Source organism: Schistocerca gregaria, chromosome 4, assembly GCF_023897955.1.
Source record: "Schistocerca gregaria isolate iqSchGreg1 chromosome 4, iqSchGreg1.2, whole genome shotgun sequence".
In the NCBI taxonomy this organism is placed as follows: Eukaryota; Metazoa; Arthropoda; class Insecta; order Orthoptera; family Acrididae; genus Schistocerca; species Schistocerca gregaria.
Window position 1 is genome coordinate 507,097,678 of NC_064923.1, and position 23,334 is coordinate 507,121,011.

The 23,334-nt window shown below is 42.6% G+C and overlaps 1 protein-coding gene across 2 annotated transcripts in view; it reads right to left on the minus strand.

Moving 5' to 3' along the window:
- The window catches only part of LOC126365895 (N-acetylgalactosamine kinase), a 98,289-nt gene that overhangs the window by 15,703 nt on the left and 59,252 nt on the right, over nucleotides 1-23,334 (minus strand). For both annotated transcript variants that reach the window (XM_050008615.1, XM_050008614.1), the window contains 2 exons: nucleotides 22,799-22,939; nucleotides 22,499-22,613 (listed from right to left, as the gene is read on the minus strand). In XM_050008615.1, coding sequence (XP_049864572.1) covers nucleotides 22,499-22,613; nucleotides 22,799-22,939 — 256 coding nt within the window. The remainder of the gene's footprint in view (nucleotides 1-22,498; nucleotides 22,614-22,798; nucleotides 22,940-23,334) is intronic.

Below are 23,334 nucleotides of genomic sequence, written 5' to 3' on the forward strand. Positions count from 1 at the left end.
ACATATGCAACTTGGAAAATTCCATGGCATCTTGAAAAAGAATATAATTATTGCACTTGCAAAGAAAGCAAGAGCACACAGATTTGAAAATTATATCACGATCTGTCAAGTATCACATCTGTTATGGCCTAGCAGCAGTCGTGGAATCCAGCAAGGAGATTGGGTGAGTGCTACAGCTCTGCTGCAGTGACAATATTTGCCTCAGTTAATAACTGATGACTTATAAATGCATGTGTTTTGATGTGCCTCCATCTTCCAATAAAGTGTAGATTATTGGCATTTGTGGTTTCCATTATTCTACCTGGAAAGTTGTCACCTATGTCCACTCTACATATCAGTCAAAACTATTCACAAGAGTATGTTATCGAAAAATGTAAAACTGAAAGTAGTTTACAAGAAGTTCTGGTCCTTTTCAGGAAAATCAGTATCACTTAGAAGTAATTTTAGCACTGTGTTCAATAACGAGCTACATTTAAGAAAAATTAGAAATCATACATTGCACACACAGCTCTGAAGGAGGTTTTGATAAAATGTAACAAAAAAATGTTTGCACTTAAACTGCAAGGACAGAAGAACTATCCGTTCACTTTGTTTAAAAAAGTCCCTGGAGAAGTCAGTGCTAAAGGAATGATACAAGAGGTCAAAATCAGTGAAGTTTAACATAATGTTGCTTGCTGCCATCACTGTGTGTGTGTTTTGCAGACATAACGAGGGAAGTAAAGAAATATCTTTATGTGAAGTTGACTATGGTAAACAAACAATCAACATGGTATTGTTTGTTAACAACGAAAGAACTAAGGTAATGGGAAGTATTGCAAGAGGATAATTGTGTCTTTTGCTTTTTTGTGTGCATCTTCTTTATTTTGGTCAAGAATTCCAAAAAGTTACATATCTAACAAGATTTTCTAATATTTTGTACCTTCAGTCCTACTCCAGTTGTTCCTCTTTCAAGACTAAAATATTACCAACATTCCATTTTGAATTGTTTGTTTAAAATATTAATCAATTCATGCAATGAGTAACATTAGTAGTTATGAGATAAACTGGATGTACATTTAATATTTATATTCCATTCACATTCATATTAACTTAACATACAGGTTGGTAAAACCTTACAAGGAGAAGAAAAACTGTACTATCAAATACTGACTGGTTAATAGGATAGAATTATATGAAATAAATCAAGGCAGAATTTACCAGAAGGTAGGAAGGTAGTTAGGAAAAGCAGATGCAAGAACATAAAATTATTTCGCTGCTATTGAGCTCCACTTCCCACAATCTCCATTTCACCCATTTACTCTTCATATTCACTAATCCTTCCCAACAAATTATCTTAGAAGATAGATTAAGGAAAGCAAACCTACATTTCTAGCACTTGCAGACTTACAGAAAGCTTTTGACAATGTTGACTGGAATACTCTCTTTCAAATTCTGAAGGTGGTAGGGGTCAAATACAGCGAGCGAAGGGCTATTTATAATTTGTACAGAAGCCAGATGGCACTTATAACTGTGGAGGAGCATGAGAGTGAAGCAGTGGCAGGGAAGGGAGTGAGACAGGGTTGTAGCTTATCCCCGATGTTATTCAATCTGTATATTGAGCAAGCAGTAAAGGAAACAAAAGAAAAATTTGGAGTAGGAATTAAAAACCATGGAGAAGAAATAAAAACTTTGACATTTGCCAGTGACACTGTAATTCTGTCAGAGACAGCAAAGGACCTGGAAGAGCAGTTGAACAGATGGACAGTGTCTTGAAAGGAGCATATAAGATGAACACCAACAAAAGCAAAACAAGGATAATGGAATGTAGTCAAATTAAATCAGGTGATGCTGAGGGAATTAGATTAGGAAATGAGACACTTAAAGTAGTAAAGGAGTTTTGCTATTTCGGAAGCAAAATAACAAATGACGGCTCAAGTAGTGAGGATATAAAGCGTAGACTGGACATGGCAAGGTAAGAATTCCTGAAGAAGAGAAATTTGTTAATATCAAGTATAGACTTAAGTGCCAGGAAGTCTTTTCTGAAAGTATTTGTAGTATTATTATTACTCTCATGTCAGAAACAAACAGGTACATGTACATACATTTTACACAGTTATGATTAAATTATTTTTGACCAAAACTTGGGCACTTCCAGTGCATTTTCTGTTGCTTGTTGAAGGTCATCTTCCGTACAGGAGGCTGGACGCAACTGACAAGGAAGCATGTGCCAGACTGTCTGTTCTTCACAGTCACACCGAATATAACTTGGATCAGTATATCCCCATTTTGCCAGGTTAACTTTTGATCTTCCAAATCCGAATCTCAGTCTATTCAAGGACTTCCAAGCTGTCCATCACCCACCATGGCCTGCAGGTAAAGCTTCAACAACTCTTTTACAACCAGGGGGAAGACAGGTTATAGCCCTCCATAGTTGTAACCTAGCTTTTTCAGCAGTGTTTATAAGTTAATTTTATGTCCTAAGGAAACTCTTCCTTGACTTCAGTTGTTGCAGATGCAGTTCATGCCCATACAGAGGATGAGTAATTTCCTGTTCCACTACCTTTCTTTCCTTGTTTGCAGCTATCTCCCTTCGAACAGGTGGTGGTGCTATTCCTGTGAGTTGGTAAAGCCATTCAACTGGAGTGGGTTTCAAGTGACCTGTTACAATTCTGCAGGTTTCGTTGACAGTTACATCCACCTGTTTCACATGAGTTGAATTATACCAAATAGGTCAGGCATACTCTGCCACAGAATAGCATAGTGTCACTGCAGATGTTCGGCTTGTTTCAGGTTGACTACCATACCGTGATTCGAACAGTTTCCATAGGAGATTGTTCCTGGTGGAGACTTTTGACTTGCATTTCATGCAGTGTTTTTTGAAAGTGAGAGATCTAGCGAGTGTTACTCCTAGATATTTTAGAGTCTCGTAGTGTCCCAGTTCAACCCCCAACCATACTATTTTCAACTTGTGTATGGCTTCCTTGTTTCTCAAATGAAAAGCACACACTTGGGTCTTTGAAGAGTTTGGTTTAAGCTGGTTTGTGTTGTAGCATCTGGATAGATCTTCAAGGGCATTCATGAGGTTGCTCGCCACTGATTCAAAATCTGTGCTTTGGGTGGCTAGAGCGAGGTCGTCAGCATATAAGAAGCTCCTGGCGTTGGGGTATAAAGGTTGGTCATTTTGTATATATATTGGCCAGAATTGGAGTCAAAACACTTCCTTGCAGGAGGTCATTCTTCTGTAGTCTCCATCGACTGTGTTGTCCTTGAAAGTCAAAGAAGAGCCTGCGATTCTGCAGAAGGGAGGCGACGAGTCTGCTTAGTTCAAAATCTTTGGTCAGATTGTAGACCTTGACTAGTAGTACCTGGTGATTGACCACATCATATGCCTCTGATAGCCGACAAATGCCACTCCTGTCACCTTCCGAGCTTCAAAGCCATCTTCTATAAACTGTGTGAGGTTTAACAATTCTCCAGTACAGCTTTTACCTGGACGAAATCCAGATTGCTGAGGTATAAGTGAGGAGTCAGCAATTTGTAAAGATGACAGTGCAACTGGTCTAAATTTCTTTGGATCATTTCCGTCTGTGCCAGGTTTCAGCGAAGCTATCACTTGACTCTTCCACCATATCTTTGGAATTTGGTTTCTGCTTACACAGTTATTGAAAAGTTGAAGAATCCATTTCTTTTTATTTAAGTCGAAGTGTTCGATTTGCTCGGTTCGTATATCGTCCAAGCCAGCTGATTTACCCTTTTTTTTTTTACTTTGGTTGATAGGCTTCTGTAGTTCTTCCAGGCTGAATGATGACGTAAGGTCATTATTCTCCTCTTGCTCTTCTCTTTGCAATTTCAGTTTTTGTGATTTGTGTGTTGGCTTCCCATTCATCAGTAACTGATATGCTATTCGATTGGCAGTGATATTATGATGTGTAATGATCTTAGTTGGATAATCGTTTAGGTGTCTCAGAAGTCTCCAAGCTTTATGGCTGTCTCTTTTCAGATCCAAGTTTTCTATAGTTTTTATCCACTTATCCCTTTTTGCCTCCCTTATACAGGAAATAAGATTGTGCCTTGTTTCCACAGTTTCTTCACTGAAATGGTTTTCTTCAAATAAGTAGCTGTATTCCACTAGTAGGGTGGCTTGGTGTGAAGTAAGCCCGGGGCTATAAGATATTCGACAGCTGCAAGGAATAGACATTCTCGAACATCTCTTTTCAGCTGCCGTGAAGGTGTCATAGCATTCACGTATTGGTTCTATATAAGATACTTCAATGCCCAGCAATTCCACAAATCATAACCAATCAGCCTTCTTAAAATTAAACCTTCTCTGGAAAGATACCTTCTATGGTCTTATGGAAGCAAATAATTGACACATTATTGGACTATGCTGCGAGTTGGGTATCAAGGAGCAGACAGATTTTACACATCGTTGACTGATACTAGTACTACCAAAAATTAGGTCAGGATTGTAAGCTCACTTCCAACTGTCACTGTTAAAAGTTCCAGGCAGTTTAGCATCATGGATTAAAGTCAGGTGACTTGCATCTGCCCACACTTGTACTGCTGTCCCATGCTCATCTTCATGATCATAGCCCCAAATGGTACTACGGCTGTTGAAATCACCGATCACAATCTGCACATGTTTATTTTGAAAATTGGGTGGTTTGTTAACAGTGAATTCAGCACCAGGTGATTTATTAAGTAATGTAATGGTGCAATTAACTGTTTCTAAAATAAGAATTTCAATGTTCTTTTCCTCCATGAATTCTGTAGATAAGATCTGGGTATCTGGATGAACAAAATAGCACTTCTGTATTTAACATGTGGTCTTTCGATGGTGAGAAGCATTTTTTCAATTTTTGGTCTGCGCATGTCACACCTTGCACATGAAACAAGCCTCCAAGAAGATTGCAATGATCTGCGATCGGAATGATAAAAGTAATCGCGTGTACCCTGGGCAACTTCAGAATATGATCAAAATAATCTGACTGCTCATCCTTTCACAACAGAAACATATGTACCTGAGCCCTTTTCAGGGCCACAGTTAATGATTATATCTATTAACATATAAGGCATAACACCAGCCACAAAAGAACTGCTATGCGGTCAGCACCAGTCCATATACTGTGCATACAAGAGACTCACAGAAGTATTTGTATGGAGAGTAGCCATGTATGGAAGTGAAACACCGATGAATAACAGTTCAGACAAAAAGAGAATAGAAGCCTTTGAAATGTGGTGCTACAGAAGAATGCTGAAGATTAGATGGGTAGATCACGTAACTAATGAGTGGCACAACTTAACTAGAAGAAGGGCTCACTTGGTAGGACACATTCTGAAGCATCAAGGGATCACCAGTTTAGTATTGGAGGGCAGTGTGGAGGGTAAAACTCATAAAGGGAGACCAAGAGATGAATAATTAGGATATAGGTTGCATTAGTTACTTGGAGATGAAGAAGCTTGCACACGATAGAATAGCATGGAGAGCTGCATCAAACCAGTCTCTGGACTGAAGACAGCAACACAACACAAACATGATAATTTCAGATTTCGTCAAATGTGCATTTCCCCTGATCATTTCTTTTATTCATTTTTTTTCACATTAATCACATAACTGATTCAGAAGGTATCTTAATGTAAGTCTGACCAGATTGAGAGGATTTTCTATCGCTGTGATCATCTCCGAATCCAGCTATCAGTGATACATTTCCTAATGCTCTTGGTAACTTTGCTTATTGGAACAGTTTCAACCACATGGACACCAGCAAAATGAAAGTTCACAATGAAACTCATGGAATCCTTTAGCATTGAAACACTATACACTAACAAGTTGAGTAGTACAGATATTAATGCAAGTTGTTTTGGAAACCAGTGTCAACTACAGAAATTTAACACTGTCTTGGTCCTAACAAAATACAAGCAGGTTTTCATATGGAAACAGTAGCAGAATTAGCTCTCAGACTAATCATAATCTTCTGTAGATCTCTTTAAAATAAAATAGTTCTTAGTTAATGAAATAGAGCAAATTCCATATCACCTACAGCAGTTTCCCAGAACTATCGGCCATAATATTCTGGCCGTCCATCCAATAGTGTGCTTTAGTACATAAGACAGTTGTGATTCACTGTGTAGATAAATAGCAGCATCAGATGTCCACAGTAGTGTCAAGAAATCTAGAAGACTATAAGGAAGTGCTTGTACTGATATCAGGTCTCCAGCCAGAACATATCGTCATCTGTACACAACAATTTGGCGGTCCACCTGGCCCTCATCTTCAGGTGAGTAGACCATCGCACTATCTCACCGGGACTGAAATCAAACACACCACACCTGCTCCTTTATACACCAACCTTGGGTCCAATGCACGTGTGCACACATAACTGCCCTCTAGTGACAGGCACAACAGTGCATAGGTGGTGAAAGCCCACAGAAATGATAAATCGATATCAAACACTATTGACAGTTTTTGAAGACTGAAACAAGAACTGTTGTTTCTCAATGTCAAACAGAACAGGACTCCAGCTCTTACTTAAAGGATTCTCCATATCTCTGTTTATAATATTGTCAGATAGCCAGATTTCAATGGCTTCTTTCACTACACAATCCCAATATTGTGATACAAGAGCAACCACTTGTGCCTCATCAAACAACATTTTATGTCCTTCAGTAAGACAATGTTTCAACACTCAGATTTTTCTGGCTTAAATAAATGCATGTGATGATGATGCTCCATGCACTGATTCTGGACTGTGTGAATTGTTTGTCCAACATAAACTTTCCCGCAATGCCAGGGAATCTTGTAGACCCTGGGTTTTCTCAAACCCAAATCATCCTTCACTGAGACCAGCAGAGCTCTGGTCTTAGTCGGTGGACGGAATACACTTTTAATATCTAATTTCTTTAAACTTCTTCCCATATTTGAAAATATGATCCTCGCAAAATATAGGAATGTCACCAATTTGTTTGTACCTTCTGTTAGTTCCCGCGAAGGTCCAGTCTGTAGAGTATGACAGATCTGATGTCAGTATAACATTCTGCTTGAACACAGATTTTAGATGATCCAGTTCTTGTGTCAAATTATCTGCATCTGATATGGCATAAGGTCTTTTTACCAATGAACATAAAACTCCATTGTGTTGGTACAATGGATGACACACTGATGTACGAAGATATCGGTCCGTATGCATGGGCTTACGATAAACACTATGTACTAATGTCCCATCATCCATCCTCTAGACAAAGACATCTAAAAATGGAAGTTTTCCGTGGTTTTCAACCTCCTCTGTGAACTTAATTTTGGTGTGCAGACAATTAAAATGATCTTGGGAACAATCCAGAGCATCCCTCCTATGTGGGCGTACCATAAACAGATTGACAATGTATCTCCAGAAACAGCTTGGTTTTACGAATGCCATCTTCAGTGCCGTATCCTCAAAATCTTCCATAAACAAATTGGCGACTCTGTCAGTTTGTTCAAAGTATTTGTCATTAAAAAAAATATGTCGATGTTAAAACATGGCAACAAAGCTTAGTTGTTTCTTTGTCCAATTTTTCGCCAATTAATTGCAAAGACTCTTCAAGAGGAACTCTGGCAGAGACATAACATCAAAACTAATGAGCAGATCAATGGGACTGAGACACAAAGACTTCAAACACTGAATAAAAACCAGAGAATTGGAAATATGATATTCACATTTTCCGACATGGGAACTGAGAATGGACGGTAAATGCTTGGCTACCTTGTAAGTAGGAGCACCCAAACTGCAAACAATATGCCGAAGAGGAATACCTTGCTTGTGTACCTTAGGCAAACCGTATAATCTCGGTGGGACTGCAGCACCAGATCTAAGTTTTTTTAACAACATCGTCAGATGATGAACTCTTCTTCAAAAGTGAAAGCAACTTGCATTTTATATGTTCAGACAGATCGTTCTGCAATCTTTGGTATGCCGAGTCTGCAAGCAAAAGATCCATTTTATCCACATAATTATCCCATGAGAGAAGAACTGTTGTGCTTCCATTGTCTGCTGGAAGAAATGCGAACAACATATTTCCAATTCTCTGATTTTTATTCAGTGTTCGAAATCTTTGTGTCTCAGTCCCAAAGAGTCTATCGTTAGTTTTGATGTTGTGTCTGTTTAGCAGAGTTCCTCTTGGAGATTCTTTGCAGTTAATTGGTGAAAAATTGGATGAAGAAGCAACTAAGCTTTGTCGCCATGTGCTGAAGTCAACGTATTTTTTATTTAATGACGAATACTTTCCCCCATAGTTGCCAATTTGTTTATGGAAGATTTTGAGGACATGGCACTGAAGATGGCGTTCTTGAAACAAACTTGTTTCTGGAGATACATTGACGATACGTTTATGGCATGGCCACATGTGAGGAATGTTCTGGATCATTTCCTAGATCATTTAAATGTCTGCAGCCCAACATTAACCATGGAAGTTGAAAAGGATGGAAAACTGCCATTTTTAAATGTCTTGGTCTACAGAAGGGATGATGGGATATTAGGACATAGTGTGTATCGTAAGCCCATGCATACATACTGATATCTTCATGCGTCAAGTTGGAATACCAATAAAACAGGGTTCTATGTACATAGGTAAAAAGAGCTTATGCCATATCAGATGCAGATAGTTTGACACAAAAACTCGATCATGTAAAAGCTGTGTTCAAGCAGAATGGTTATACTGACAATCTGACATGTCGTGCTTTACAGGTTGGACCTACGTGAGAACCAACAGCAGATACAAACAAAGTGGTGGCATTCCTGGCTTTCGTGGGGATCATATTCTCAAAAACAGGAAAAACTTTAAAGAAATTAGAGATTAAAAGTGTATTCCACCTGTCAGCTAACACCAGAGCTCTGCTGGGCTCAGTGAAGGAAGATTTGGGTTTGAGAAAAACCGGGGTCTGCAAGCGACCCTGGCATTGCGGGAGTCTATATACTGGACAAACGATTCGTGCAGTCCTGGATCACTGCATGGAGCATTATCGCCACATGTGTTTATTTCAGCAAGAAAAATTTGCAGTGGCAGAACATTGTTGTACTAAACGACATAAAATGTTGTACAATGAGGCACAAGTGTTGTCCCAGTGTCGTGATATTGGGGATGTGAAGAAAAAGAAGCCATTGCAATCTGGCTGTCTGACAATATTATAAATAGAGATTACTCTCCTGAAGATGGCGGCCAGGTGGACCGCCAAAATATTGTGCCCAGATGATGATATGTTCTGGTTGGAGACCTTATATCAATAAACTAATTATTACACTGGGAAAGTTTATGGAGCCATATGAGGAAGTGGTTTTGTAACATTCCAATGAGAAAGATAACATCATCAGCTGGGAAGTAGTCATCAACTATGATGAAGTCAGAAGACATGTTTTGGAGCTCAGACATGTTGTCTATTGAACTTCTTCTAGAGTGCAGGAACTGAATTGTCAAAGAGGCTGGGTAGCTGGAAAAGTGCTTGTATGTTAAACCAGGTCAATCTCGAAAATCATAACAGCTTTTGTGGAACTTTCTGTACTGCCCATAGAGACCATGAATGCTCAAATTAATAACCTGCTACCATCGACATGTGAACATTGTGTGGTACTAGTGGTCAAGCAAGCATTATGTGGAAGATGACATATAATGACATTAGTTTGATGAAATGGGTTAAATGGTCCTGCTTAAAAGGAAGAATGTAATGTAGTGGTTCACAATGCTACAGTACTCATTTCAATCTGAATTGAGCAAGTCTGAGTGTTAGCAAAAACACACAAGTTGTCTTCTTCCAGTTCCCGTTTGCAGAAAACTTCAATGAACCTCAAAACACTTTAATCTTTCTGCTACATGGTGGTCTGGTCTCACTTGGATCCCAGGTTGATGGTTACGTTACTTCACTTCACAAAGCATGCTATCCTCTGATAGCCACCTGTTTAGATGAGGCATGGATGTCAAATGTCTTGTCATCTGCTAGCTGTTCTGCAACCATTCAGCCATGTTTCATAAACAATAGTGGTAAAAGCACAAGAATTTATGGGGTACTTAGAAATTTTTAAATTACTCACAGCCACTAACAGGGCAAAATGTGCTAATCTTTTTAAGCCATTTGTATCATCACTCTTCTCATTATCAGCACAGAGTCAACTGAAAGTTTACTTAACCCTTGTCTTAATGTGACAAAGGTGTATTCATGCCCACAGTACAGAGAGTGGTCATCATCATATGCCTGATAAGAAGAGTTTCCTCAGTTAAAACAAAATGATTTACCTTTTGTTGTGACAGTGCCATGACATTTAACAGTGCCGCCACAACAGTATGCGCAAACGGCGATAGAGGCGCTCCGCAACTCGGCTGAGCGCGGGAGCGCCACCTAGCTACGAACGGGGCCGGCCACATGTCAAGGCACGGCAGTCGAATAAGAGATACTGAGTTGTTATCATGTAACCAGCTATTGTTTCTAAGTGAGTGTGTTTGAATATCCACGCAATTATTGGTGATTAAAGGTTATAACACTTTTTGGTGATGAGGATGGGATATTTTCACTGTGTTGTGGATTTGTGTGTTCGTAACAGGGCAGACATGGAACAGCATATGCAAGCGCTCATTGAACAACAAACACAGCTGACGGTTGCTATTCAGGCACAACAAACACAGCTGACGGCTGCTATTCAGGCGTTGTCGACATCGCTTACTCATCGTCTGTCTTCCTCTTCTCCGCCACCATTCCCTCCTTATGACGAGGCCCCTCAAGACCGGGAGGATTATGAGAAGCATTTGCGGCAACACTTCTTGGCTTTCGGTGTTGTCGACGCTCCTATGTGTAAGTTGTTATTTCTATCTTGGATTTCCTCACGGATCTATCAGCAGCTATCTCAGTTAGCCCCTCTGCGGGAACCTGCCTCTCTGTCCTTCCAAGAAATGCGTGACTTATTGTCTAACTATTACCAAAAAAACACCCACATCGTTGCCGCCCGCATGGCTGTCATAAACAGCCCCATCAATCTTACCGGGCTTGGGTGGCAGAACTACACGGTCTGAGTAGGAAATGTCAGTTTGTCACAGACACTCATAATGAGTCTTATGCTGAATCAATGGTTAGGGATGCTATTCTATGGCTTGCTCCTGATAAAGAAGTTCGGCAACGTGCCCTACAACTGCCAAACCCGTCGTTGTCGGAAGTTCTAAGCATTGCTCAATCCTTTGAAGTGTCTCACACTGCTGGCGCGCAGATAGACGCATGGTGTGATGTAGGTGCTGTACAGTCAACTTTCGACATGGACAATTTTCCTGTTTCACAGGAGAACGAAGATGTGGCGGCGGTTCACTCGCGTAAACGACGTCGCGTTGGGCCACAACGCTCGCAGTGAAAACAGCAACCACAGAAGCAGGTTCGTTCCGCACTTTCTTCTTGTCCACGTTGTTTCGTACAGCATGACAGGGCCATGTGTCCAAAACGTCGGGGCACGTGTAATTCATGTAGGAAAAAAAGCACATTGCTTTTGTGTGTCAGTCCCCTAAAGTTCCTGTCAACGAGGACGAGGCATCGGACATGAATGTTAACTGTGTGCTTTCTCAAACAAATAAGTTGTTTGTTACTGTTCGTGTTCTGGATAAAGACATTCGCATGCACATGGATGCTGGCTCTACAGTAACTCTCGTTAATTCTCACACGTATTTGGAGTTGGGCTCCCCTCCCTTGTCTCCAGTTACGTGAAATCTGAGAACTTATAATAAACAGAAAATTCCTACCATTGGCCAGTTTGCTGCTTGCACTGCCTACAAGTCTGTTGTTAGGCCCCTCACGTTTTATATGGTGGATCATACGGGCACTCAAAACCTGTTCGGTTATGATGGTTTCCAGTTGTTCGGGTTCTCCATTGATGATGATGTGCACCTCATATCTGAGGATATTCCGTATCAACAGCTGGATGGATTGTGTTCTGAATTTTCATTTGTGTTCTCTGCTGGTCTGGGTTGTGCCAAGGATTTTGAAGCCCACATTACTCTTACACTACAGCTCGCACTAAGTTTTTCGGGGCACGCCCTATTCCGGTGGCGTTGCGTGCACCTGTCAAGGCTGAGATAGACAGGTTAACAGCTTCAGGGATTCTCCTTCCTGTTACCTTTAGCGAATGGGCATCACCAATCGTGATGGTTTCTAAACCAAATGGGAGTCTGCGGTTGTGTGGTGATTTTAAAGCCACTGTCAACGCTCAGAGCCTCATTGACACTTATCCTCTTCCCCGTCCTGAGGAGTTATTTACCAAGCTCGTTGGGGGCTAGTTCTTTTCCAAACTTGACTTATCGGAGGCGTACCATCAGTTGTAGTTGGATGCTTCTTCCAAGGAATTTCTCGTCATCAACACTCCTTGTGGGTTGTATCAGTACCAGCGATTACCATTTGGTGTCGCTAGCGCGCCGGCCATTTTTCAGCAGTTTTTGGAACAGCTCACAGCTTCCGTTCCCAGCTGCATAAACTATCTGGATGACATTGTTGCAACGGGGGCCTCCACTGAGGAGCACCTTCGCAATTTTCGTGCACTGTTTCGGGTTTTGCATTCGGCTGGGTTGAGGTGCAATCTGGACAAGTCACAGTTCTTCCCACCCTCCATTGTGTATCTTGGTTTCCACTTGTCCCGTGAGGGTATACGTCCTCTACATCTCTACGTCAGCATGTTGCGGCCATTAACATTCTACCCTGGCCGTCTACAGTCAAAGAACTTCAGGTGTTTCTAGGCAAGATTGCTTATTATCATAAATTCATTGCATCCGCGGCGGTGGTAGCTCATCCTCTGCATCAGCTGTTACGCAAAAACATCCCTTTCTGTTGGTCTGACGAGTGTCAGCAGGCTTTTGTGCGCCTGAAGGCTCATTTGCAGTTGGCACCTTGTCTTGCCACATTCCGTCCGGGTCAGCACTTGGTTCTGGCGACTGACGCGTCACAGTATGGCCTAGGGGCCTTTCTCGCCCATCGGTATGAGGATAGGTTGGAATGACCCATCGCCTATGCTTCCAAGACCCTCAACAATGCGCAACGGCGTTACCCTCAAATCGAAAAGGAGGCACTCGCTGTCATTTATGCTCTAAAAGTTCAGCGGTTTTTTGTATGGTTCTAAGTTTCACCTCATCACCGACCACAAGCCGCTGGTATTCCTGTTCAGCCCAAAGGCATCGCTTCCAGATAAGGCAGCTAACCGCCTGCAATGTTGGGCCTTACACTTGTCTCATTTTCACTATGAGATTCACTATTGCCCCACAGCACAGCACGCCAACGCTGACGCATTGTCGCGATTGCCGATGGGCCCCGACCCGGTTTTCGATCGTGATGAACTACCATGTTTCCACATTGATGAGGGAGAACGTCGTGCAGTCGAGGGTTTTCCACTTACAGGTTTGCAGGTCACATCGGCTACTGTGCGGGACCCGATCCTGCGTCAGATGATCGGTTTTGTTCAACGGGGTTGGCCGGACTAGACCAAGGGCCGGGCATCGGATCCCCTTCACAACTACCATGCCTTGGGCCTTCGTCTGTCTGTTCGTGATGGTGTTGTTCTCCTGGCCACGGATGGTGCATCTCCACAGGTCGTGGTGTCAGCCTCTCTTTGCAAAGACGTTCTCAAACTGTTGCATGAAGGCCATTGGGGTATTTCTCGGACTAAGTCCCTGGCCCACAGGCACGTTTTTTGGCCCGGTATTGATTCCGACATCGCCCACATGGTTGCTGCGCGTGGACAGTGTGCTCAACAACTGGCAGCACCTCGTAATTTGCCCTCTCCGTGGCCTGATCCGACGCAGCCATGGGAACGGGTGCACGCTGACTTTGCCGGCTCCTTCCTCGGTACTTATTGGCTACTGTTGATTGACGCCTTCTCGAAGTTTCCATTTGTTGTTTGATGTCCGTCGCCCACCACTGTGGCGACGACGCTGGCTTTGTCCAAAATCTTTGCGCTAGAAGGTCTTCCATCCACGATCGTCACGGACAATGGCCCTCAGTTCTCTTCGCAGGCCTTCCGTGATTTTTTTTACTGGACAAGGGATTCATCATGTTACGGCACCACCACCCTTCCATCCGCAATTGAATGGGGAGGTCGAGCACCTTGTCCGCACTTTCAAAAGCCAGATGAAAAAATTCCTTAGTGATTTTTCCACAGATGACGCTCTGCTGCAATTTCTGAGTTCTTATCGCTTCAGCCCTGCTGAACTCTTGCATGGCCGCCAACCGCGCACTCTACTGCACCTGCTCCACCCTGTCAGGCCTTGTGCTGTGTCCCCTAGTGCGGGAAAATACTCGGTGTGCACCGACGTGTGGGCACAAGGGTATGGATCTCGCCCTAAATGGATTCCAGGGGTGGTCAAGGCTCTTCGTGGCTGCCGGCTTTGTGAAATACGTACGGACGATGGCATGGTTGTTCGCCATTATGACCAGATGCGTCCACGAGTGGTGGCCACGCAGGTGCCACCGCCCCTTCCTTCGCCTCCACCAGCCCGAGAAGCCAGTCCTGTCGCTGCTGCCGATCTACCGTACGTGTTGATGCAGCCGACGTCGCTACCGCTTCCAAGTATGCAGAACCGGCCCCAGTCGTGACGCTGCCTTCTCCAGGACCCATCTCGCTGGAGCACACCCCCAGGTCCACGGCACCTATGGATGCTGCTCCGGAGTTATCACCCATCATCTCGTCCAGGAGGCACGTTCCATGCACGTGCTTCCGTCCTGGACATTTTCGACCATACTCTCGTGTCTCTCCGCGGGATCTTCTCAGGGCATCACAATAATAAAAAGGTTTAAAGTATTTATCATACAACATATGTATTTTATTATGTGTGGTCATTTGCAAAAACCCTTGCTTCCATATCTTGAGTCATTTATGAGATACGATGATTTTTATGACCACACGATTCACGATGCCCAAGGATATGAATGGATGTGTCACATGTGACCATCCTTTGGATGTAAAGCCCAATAACTCAAGAATGAAATGAAGCATTCTTCTTCTCTCAATTTTAAATAAAATTTCAATATCTTGTCTACAGTCCATTCACTGCAATGTATGAGCTAAAATTAACCATATACAAAGTTTATGTAATGCAAAATCTTTAAAATTTTGTGCAATGATTACTTAATTTGATGCAGCACAGTAAGTGTGAGAGACAAAGAAGAGAAATTCAATTCTTTCTTGATTGAAGGTATCAGACTGTAAGCTATGTGAAACTCAAATTTTTCTACTAAATAGTTTCCAAAAAATTGGATGGTAAGTATTTAATATTGGCCAGAACACCATCTCTCAGCAGTGTTACCAGGATTTGGTAAGCAATACAGCCATAACAAAAGCTGCCTCAGCATGGAATGCAAAAAGCATGTCTGTAGCAGTGAAAGGGTCAATATGTCAGAAACATAACAGCTGTTGTCAAAATTACTAGCTTTGTAAACCAGAGGCGATCGAGTTGTGTACCCAATGGCACCATACACCAACGTGAGGTGCTGGGCCCATTTGATGATGACAAATGCAGTTTGGTAATGTTTGTTTTCCTCAGAGCCTCCCCATACATGTAAATCCCTTGTCACACTGTATGGAGTACTGGGACTGATGACATCGTGACATTTGTGTGTCCCATGCTGTCACTGGGTGCACCACTGCCAGCATGCTTCTTGCTGCTGCTGTTGCTGTGTCAATGGAAGATGCAAGACTTGTCATCATGCTGATATATCATGGTGTTTAAGACATCATTACATGGTCTGTAAGGGCACATGCTTTCCTGACTCAAGGCTGTATGACTTTGCAGGACTGACTCAACAATATGCAGTAATATGAGGCCACAGAAATGCTGCATAGCATTGAATATGGTCCTCCTGAACCCATCAATTCCATACTCTGTCATGGGGTTCAGGCCAATGAGCAATAATATTACAGAATGATAAAATGCAGAGTTGATAAGCTACAATCCTGTCATTGTCTAACTGCACAAGTACGGGTAGATGTTTCTCCATCTTACATAAGCCATAACATAATTTTCTATCAAACAAACACAATTCAAATGCGATCTCTGCATGAGAAACCCACAGCATAATTTTTCTTTAGTTACAGAATAAAGATGGCATTACTCCAATTCATGAGGGGCATTCAATAAGTAATGTAACACATTTTTTCCAGCTTCTTGCAATTGAAGAAAAGTGCAGAATTTGTGTCGGACATCGTGGAACATTCCCATTTCAGTATCTATAGCTTCATAAATTCTGCTAGGTGGCAGTGCTATATGTAGTCTTCAAAATGGCACCTGTAACAGAGATACATTCCAAGCAGAGAGCTGTCACTGAGTTTCTTTTGGTAAAAAACCAGAGCATCTCTACTCATAGGTGCAGACCTGTCTGATGTCCCGCGTGCCTATTGGCCGTACATAGCTGTGACCCTACCCTACAGCTCTGATCTCACACCTACCAAGGCCCAATGAAGGATGCACCCTGCAGGAATCAGTACGTGGATGATGGGGAGATTATTGATGCAGCAAGACATTGGTTCTGATGTAGGCCAATAGAGTGGTACCATATGGGCATAAAGGCCTTCCAGTAAGATGGTGTAAGGCCGTCGCATGGAATGGAGATTTGTGTTAAAAAAATAGGGTTTTGTAACCAAAAAAGTGAGGAATAATATGATGCATTGGTGTCCTGAATAAAGCTTTTTTTTAAAAAAAATTGCTGCATTACTTGCTGAATGTGCCTCATACTGTGTGAAGATCCATTGATATACCACTCATTTGCATATCCAAGCATGTAGTACACTTCTTGTCAACAGATATAATTCTTATATCATAATTCTAGCTTCTGAAAATACTATCCCCGAAAGTTGACCTTATTCAAAAAATCAGTTTATAGTTTGTTACTGATTCAAAAACTGCATTATAAGCTAGCTACGTAATTTTAAATTATTTGTTGAATTGGTCATGTCTGCCACATGTGTAGCTGAATTCAGGTGCTTCTTTATTTCTAGTTATGTGGGTTTTCTGACTGACCTGTCTTTAGTACCTACAATGTAACACTTTCCACGTCTTGTATGAGGGTATTTTGGAAAGTAAAGATACACCATACGCCAGAGGAACAGAAGAGTTAATGCGAGCAAGTTGGCAACACTGGGGTTAACCTTGAACCATTAGCTTTCTCCTCAAGGTCGTTCGGCAGTTGAACGTTGCTTGTGGTTGGAGTAGGTCGTGTTTAAAATGGCTGCGCCGATTCAGAATCCCACCAAATGCGATGTGCGCTCTGGCATACGCTATTCACAAAGACATTGTTTTTGTTTATGGGAAAATTATGAATCGACAAAATGTAATGAAACGGTGTCGTCATTTCTCTGAAGGTAGGACCGATGTTCATGATGAACAAAGAACAGGTCGGCCATCTGTGATCTCTGATGCCCTTCTTCAGAGAACATAGGATGCAATTTGTGCAAATAGACATATCACATTGAACGAATTACACTCCTGGAAATGGAAAAAAGAACACATTGACACCGTGTGTCAGACCCACCATACTTGCTCCGGACACTGCGAGAGGGCTGTACAAGCAATGATCACATGCACGGCACAGCTGACACACCAGGAACCGCGGTGTTCGCCGTCGAATGGCGCTAGCTGCGCAGCATTTGTGCACCGCCGCCGTCAGTGTCAGCCAGTTTGCCGTGGCATACAGAGCTCCATCGCAGTCTTTAACACTGGTAGCATGCCGCGGCAGCATGGACGTGAACCATATGTGCAGTTGATGGACTTTGAGCGAGGGCGTATAGTGGGCATGTGGGAGGCTGGGTGGACGTACCGCCGAATTGCTCAACACGTGGGGCGTGAGGTCTCCACAGTACATCGATGTTGTCGCCAGTGGTCGGCGGAAGGTGCACGTGCCCGTCGACCTGGGACCGGACCGCAGTGACGCACGGATGCACGCCAAGACCGTAGGATCCTACGCAGTGCCGTAGGGGACCGCACCGCCACTTCCCAGCAAATTAGGGACACTGTTGCTCCTGGGGTATCGGCGAGGACCATTCGCAACCGTCTCCATGAAGCTGGGCTACGTCCCGCACACCGTTAGGCCGTCTTCCGCTCACGCCCCAACATCGTGCAGCCTGCCTCCAGTGGTGTCGCGACAGGCGTGAATGGAGGGACGAATGGAGACGTGTCGTCTTCAGCGATGAGAGTCGCTTCTGCCTTGGTGCCAATGATGGTCGTACGTGTGTTTGGCGCCGTGCAGGTGAGCACCACAATCAGGACTGCATACGACTGAGGCACACAGGGCCAACACCCGGCATCATGGTGTGGGGAGCGATCTCCTACACTGGCCGTACACCTCTGGTGATCGTCGAGGGGACACTGAATAGTGCACGGTACATCCAAACCGCCATCGAACCCATCGTCCTACCATTCCTAGACCGGCAAGGGAACTTGCTGTTCCAACAGGACAATGCACGTCCGCATGTATCCCGTGCCACCCAACGTGCTCTAATAGGTGTAAGTCAACTACCCTAGCCAGCAAGATCTCCGGATCTGTCCCCCATTGAGCATGTTTGGGACTGGATGAAGCGTTGTCTCACGCGGTCTGCACGTCCAGCACGAACGCTGGTCCAACTGAGGCGCCAGGTGGAAATGGCATGGCAAGCCATTCCACAGGACTACATCCAGCATCTCTACGATCGTCTCCATGGGAGAATAGCAGCCTGCATTGCTGCGAAAGGTGGATATACACTGTACTAGTGCCGACATTGTGCATGCTCTGTTGCCTGTGTCTGTTTGCCTGTGGTTCTGTCAGTGTGATCATGTGATGTATCTGACCCCAGGAATGTTTCAATAAAGTTTCCCCTTCCTGGGACAATGAATTCACGGTGTTCTTATTTCAATTTCCAGGAGTGTACATCAGATCATACCGGACATGTCAATGACAACTCTTTATGACATTGTGACTGTCAAGTTAGGGTACAGGAAATTATATGTGCGCTGGGTTTCAAAATTGTTAACAGAAGAACACAAAAAGAAAATGATGGGCTTTGCACTTAACTGCCTCACATGCTATGCTGAAGCAGGTGACGAGTTCCGTGATCACATTGTGACGGGTGACAAGACATGTATTTATCACCATACACCTGAATCCAAGCAACTATCAATGCAATGGCGCCATTCGAATTCACCAAAAGTCAAGAAATGCAAAACGTTGATTTCCGCAAAGAAAATCATGGCTTCTGGTTTTTGGGACAGACAATGCATTCTTCTGTTGGAATTTATGCCTCCTGAAACAACAATTAATGCTGCTGCATATTGCCACACTTTAAACGTCTTCAAAGGGCAATTCAAAACAAACGCAGAGGTATGCTGACAAGTGGAGTCCGCCTGCTTCATGACAACGCTTGCCTCACACAGCGCTCATAACCAAAGCACTACTCGAACAATTCAAATGGGGCACATTGGACCATCCGCCATAACAGCCCGGACCTTGCACCCACAGATTTCCATGTCTTCTGTTACCTGAAGTCACACCTTGGTGGAAAATCATTCCACAACGATGAAGAGATCAAAAATGAAGTTGAAATGTGGTTCCGACAACAGGCGGCAACCTTCTATGACTGTGGGATACAAAAGCTTGTGCACCGACTTAACAAATGTTTGGATAATTGGGGTGATTATGTCGAAAAATAACAAATAATCCGGTTAATAAGATGAAACTGATGTTTTCTAAATAAATGTTCTATTTCAGGACTGCGAGCCATTGTATCTTTACTTTTTGAAATGCCCTCGTACTTCACTGTTTGGGTAAACTATTTTTACAGTTTCTGATGTTTTATGAGAAGTATTGAACTGTATATAATGAGTTTCTGTAATGCCTCTTCCCCCCAAGCACCAACCACCCTTCTGTCCACCCCACCCTCTCCTTCCTCATCCCCAACTTACTTCCACACCTCTCCAACAAAACAAAACACAACACAACACAACCCCTACTTCCAGTTGGGCAGCAGTGAGTGTTGGGGCAATGTAGTAAGCCACCAAAACCAATCCCTCCCCCCCCATCTGTCTCGCGTGTGTTCTCTCTCTCTCTCTCTCTCTCTCTCTCTCTCTCTCTCTCTCTCTCTCTCTCTCTCACTGTATGTGTGTGTGTGTAGGAGGGGGGGGGAGGGGGGTATACTGATAATACCAATCTTCTGCTATCAGATGGCATACAACTATACAACCTTTCCTCTTTGACACAGCACAACACTTCTTCCTTCTTCTTCTTTTTAGAAACTTCTTCCTCAGAAAGATAGTTTACTTCTAGGTCAAGGACACATTTTTTGCGCTTTTTTTTGGTAACTCTGGAGTGACCTGGCATTAGTAATAGTTCTGGGAGAAAATGTCACTGTTGCTGAATTAAATTTGGAAGCAGAGGTGAAGATTATGTTGGTGGTTACTGAGCCTTACATAGGTCACTATCCCACCCCCCCTCTGCTTCCAGTATTAATTTTGTAATTCTGATACCCTGAATCTTCTGCTTCTCTACTCCACACTGAATGATTATTCAAGGTTTTAATGCATCAGACAGAGGGTTTAGCTTACCCCTCACATATGGGTTTCCCAAATTTTTCACAGAAATTATTGTAAATAACTTTGGTGTGTTTTTTGCATTACATGGGATACCCTTCAAAAATCTTGTGCTTGTGATACCCAATTTGCTGTTGCCATTTGAATCAGTGGGTTATCATTATGTATTTCAATGTACCCAGCATTTTCAAAACATAATATGGGGAGGACTACTCAAAGATGCCTGCTATCCCCTTTATGATAATAATTCAGTTCTGGAAAGTGGAGTGTATTCTATAACTACCTACTACTGCTGATTAGTTTGGAACATGAAAACAATGACTTAAAGAGCAGGTATGAATATCAACAATATTACAAGATAGATAGATAGCTACTCCCCATAAAGATGGCACATTCAGTTGCAGACAGGTACAACAAAAGGACTGTTCACATTGAGCTTTTGTCCCATACTTCTTCAAAAGGAAAACACACATTCACACAAGCAAGTACACTCCACACACTTATGGCTGCTACCTCCAGCTTCTGGCTGCAGCAGCCAGAGATAGCAATCACGTGCATGACGTGTGCTTGTGTGTGTGTGTGTGTGTGTGTGTGTGTGTGTGTGTGTGTGTGTGTGTGTGTGTGTGTGAGGGGGGGGAGGGAGGGAGGGAGGGAGGGAGGGAGGGAGGGAGAGAGAGAGAGAGAGAGAGAGAGAGAGAGAGAGAGAGAGAGAGAGAGAGAGAATGTGTGTTTAATTTCTAAAGAAGGCTTTGGCTGAAAGTTCAATGTGTGACAGTCTTTCCATTGTGCCTGTCTGCAACAGCAGGTGTCATCCCTGTTGTGAGTAACAGTCTATCCGTTGCTAATAAGTATAACATATTTGAGGCCTTTGGGTGCAGACATTTCCTAATGTATCATCTGAGCTGTGATACTATTTGACTATGTGAGACACATTTACATTCCACAACAAGCTAGGGAAGGTGATGTTAGTCAAACTGAGCACCACAGCTCTACTCAAGCCACTGGTGTGTAGCAGCTGCTCCAGAGGTTGCCCAGCAGTGACTATTTCGCCTCAAGAAGCATCCCTCTATTCAGTACAGAGCACATCCATTTGAAATTTTCTTTTTAAAGAAGTTTGTGTATCATAATCGTGATCGAGATGGCTAAGCCAAGGTTTCCATTTCTTGTTGTGTCACATAAAATTCCACCATAACAACAATATATGAATTCCATTCTGGATTTTCCAGTGTTTAACATTCTAGCACAGTATTACACAGTATCCCACCATGGTGTTACATGGTATTCACTGAAACATATCTTAAGTTCATGTTTGCATGGAACTTGTGGCATCCACCAGCCACCAGCTGGTGCTCACCACCTCGACCATCCAATGAGTTTCCAGACGTGCTTGCCATTTAGTATAAACGGTTTATCAATTGCAACTGGGCAATATGCCCCAGGAAGTAGATGGAATGGGCTCCAGCACATCAGTATTTTGGGAGAGCCTCTGTCAAGTTTGGAAGAAACAGGTGAAAGGGTTGAAAGATTCAAATTCACCACAGGTTTGTTCAAGTAGTACATTTTCAAAGAAAGTAAGGTATCCAGGTTACAGTACCAATCCAGCCTAAATTTTCGGTTGTATAATCTAAACAGCATGAACTTTGCAGATAACTGTGCTTCCTCCTCATACTCTCTGAGTATGTTCCTCCTCCCCTGCATGTGAAACAATGTCAGCAAGGAACACACAATACTGCAACAGAAATAACTGTTCAAGTGCTCAAAGAATTTGAAGGAGTGTATGCTGAAAAAAAAAGACATTAAGCTTGGCTCATTAGTGTATCTAAAACTAACTCACAATTTTCTGTTACATACATAGCGTCTGTATCATATATAACATTCAATTTTGTGAATGTCTTTAGAAGAATGTTAGCAAATGCTTCAAATTCAATAAAATGCTGAAGTCCTTAGAAACTTGATTTTTAACAAAACATTAGTCTTAACAAACCCTGAAACACATGGAGGGCCCTCTGTCGAAGTTTGAATTTGCTGATGTGTGTGGTGTTGTTAGTCAGAGAGTACTCGTGTAGCTCTTCTTCACTCACCTCAAGCTCGTTGCAAATCTGTAAATTTATTTACGTAGTCAGCATTATTTTTGCTGTATCAGAAACAGAGTGCATACTTATGTATATAGACTAAATGTTAATGGTAAACAAAATCATAAAGATCAAAAATTCTGTTTAACTACCTGTACTACACAATCCTAAAATAGCTATAAAAAACATAAGTAGAGCCTGCTGAGAAATACCTCTTCTTTTGTGTATGGCTCTTCATGTAATGCACTGCACACAACTTCAGATATTTCTTCAAGACTTAATCCAATTTTCTTCTGAAGATCAGACAGCTGAGATACCTCTCTCCATTTCAAATTATGTCTTTTTGCTATAATCTGAAAAAAGTACCCATCTAGTTGGCAATGTTGTCATTTATATTAAATACAATGTACTGATACTATTATCAAACTGCAACTGAGGTGGGAAAGTAAGAACTAGTTAACATGGCAAGACTATGTTGTAAAACTTAAGTTTCAGAACTTTGCTGCCAGTCATTGTAAATGCATGGAGTGCAGCGGCAAAAGTTGTTGGCAAGAACTATTCAGTTTTGGAGCATTCAAATTTCCATGACATGAAACTATCTGGTATGTGCGTTTCTGCTTTAGGTGATGTTTCAATAAATGCAACAAAGTGGTGAATTGAGAAAATGGTTGGCTTTGCAGCAGTTAAACTATGCACAGGTCCTTGTAGGGTGTTAATGATAATTATTATTAAAAGAACAGTGTGCAAT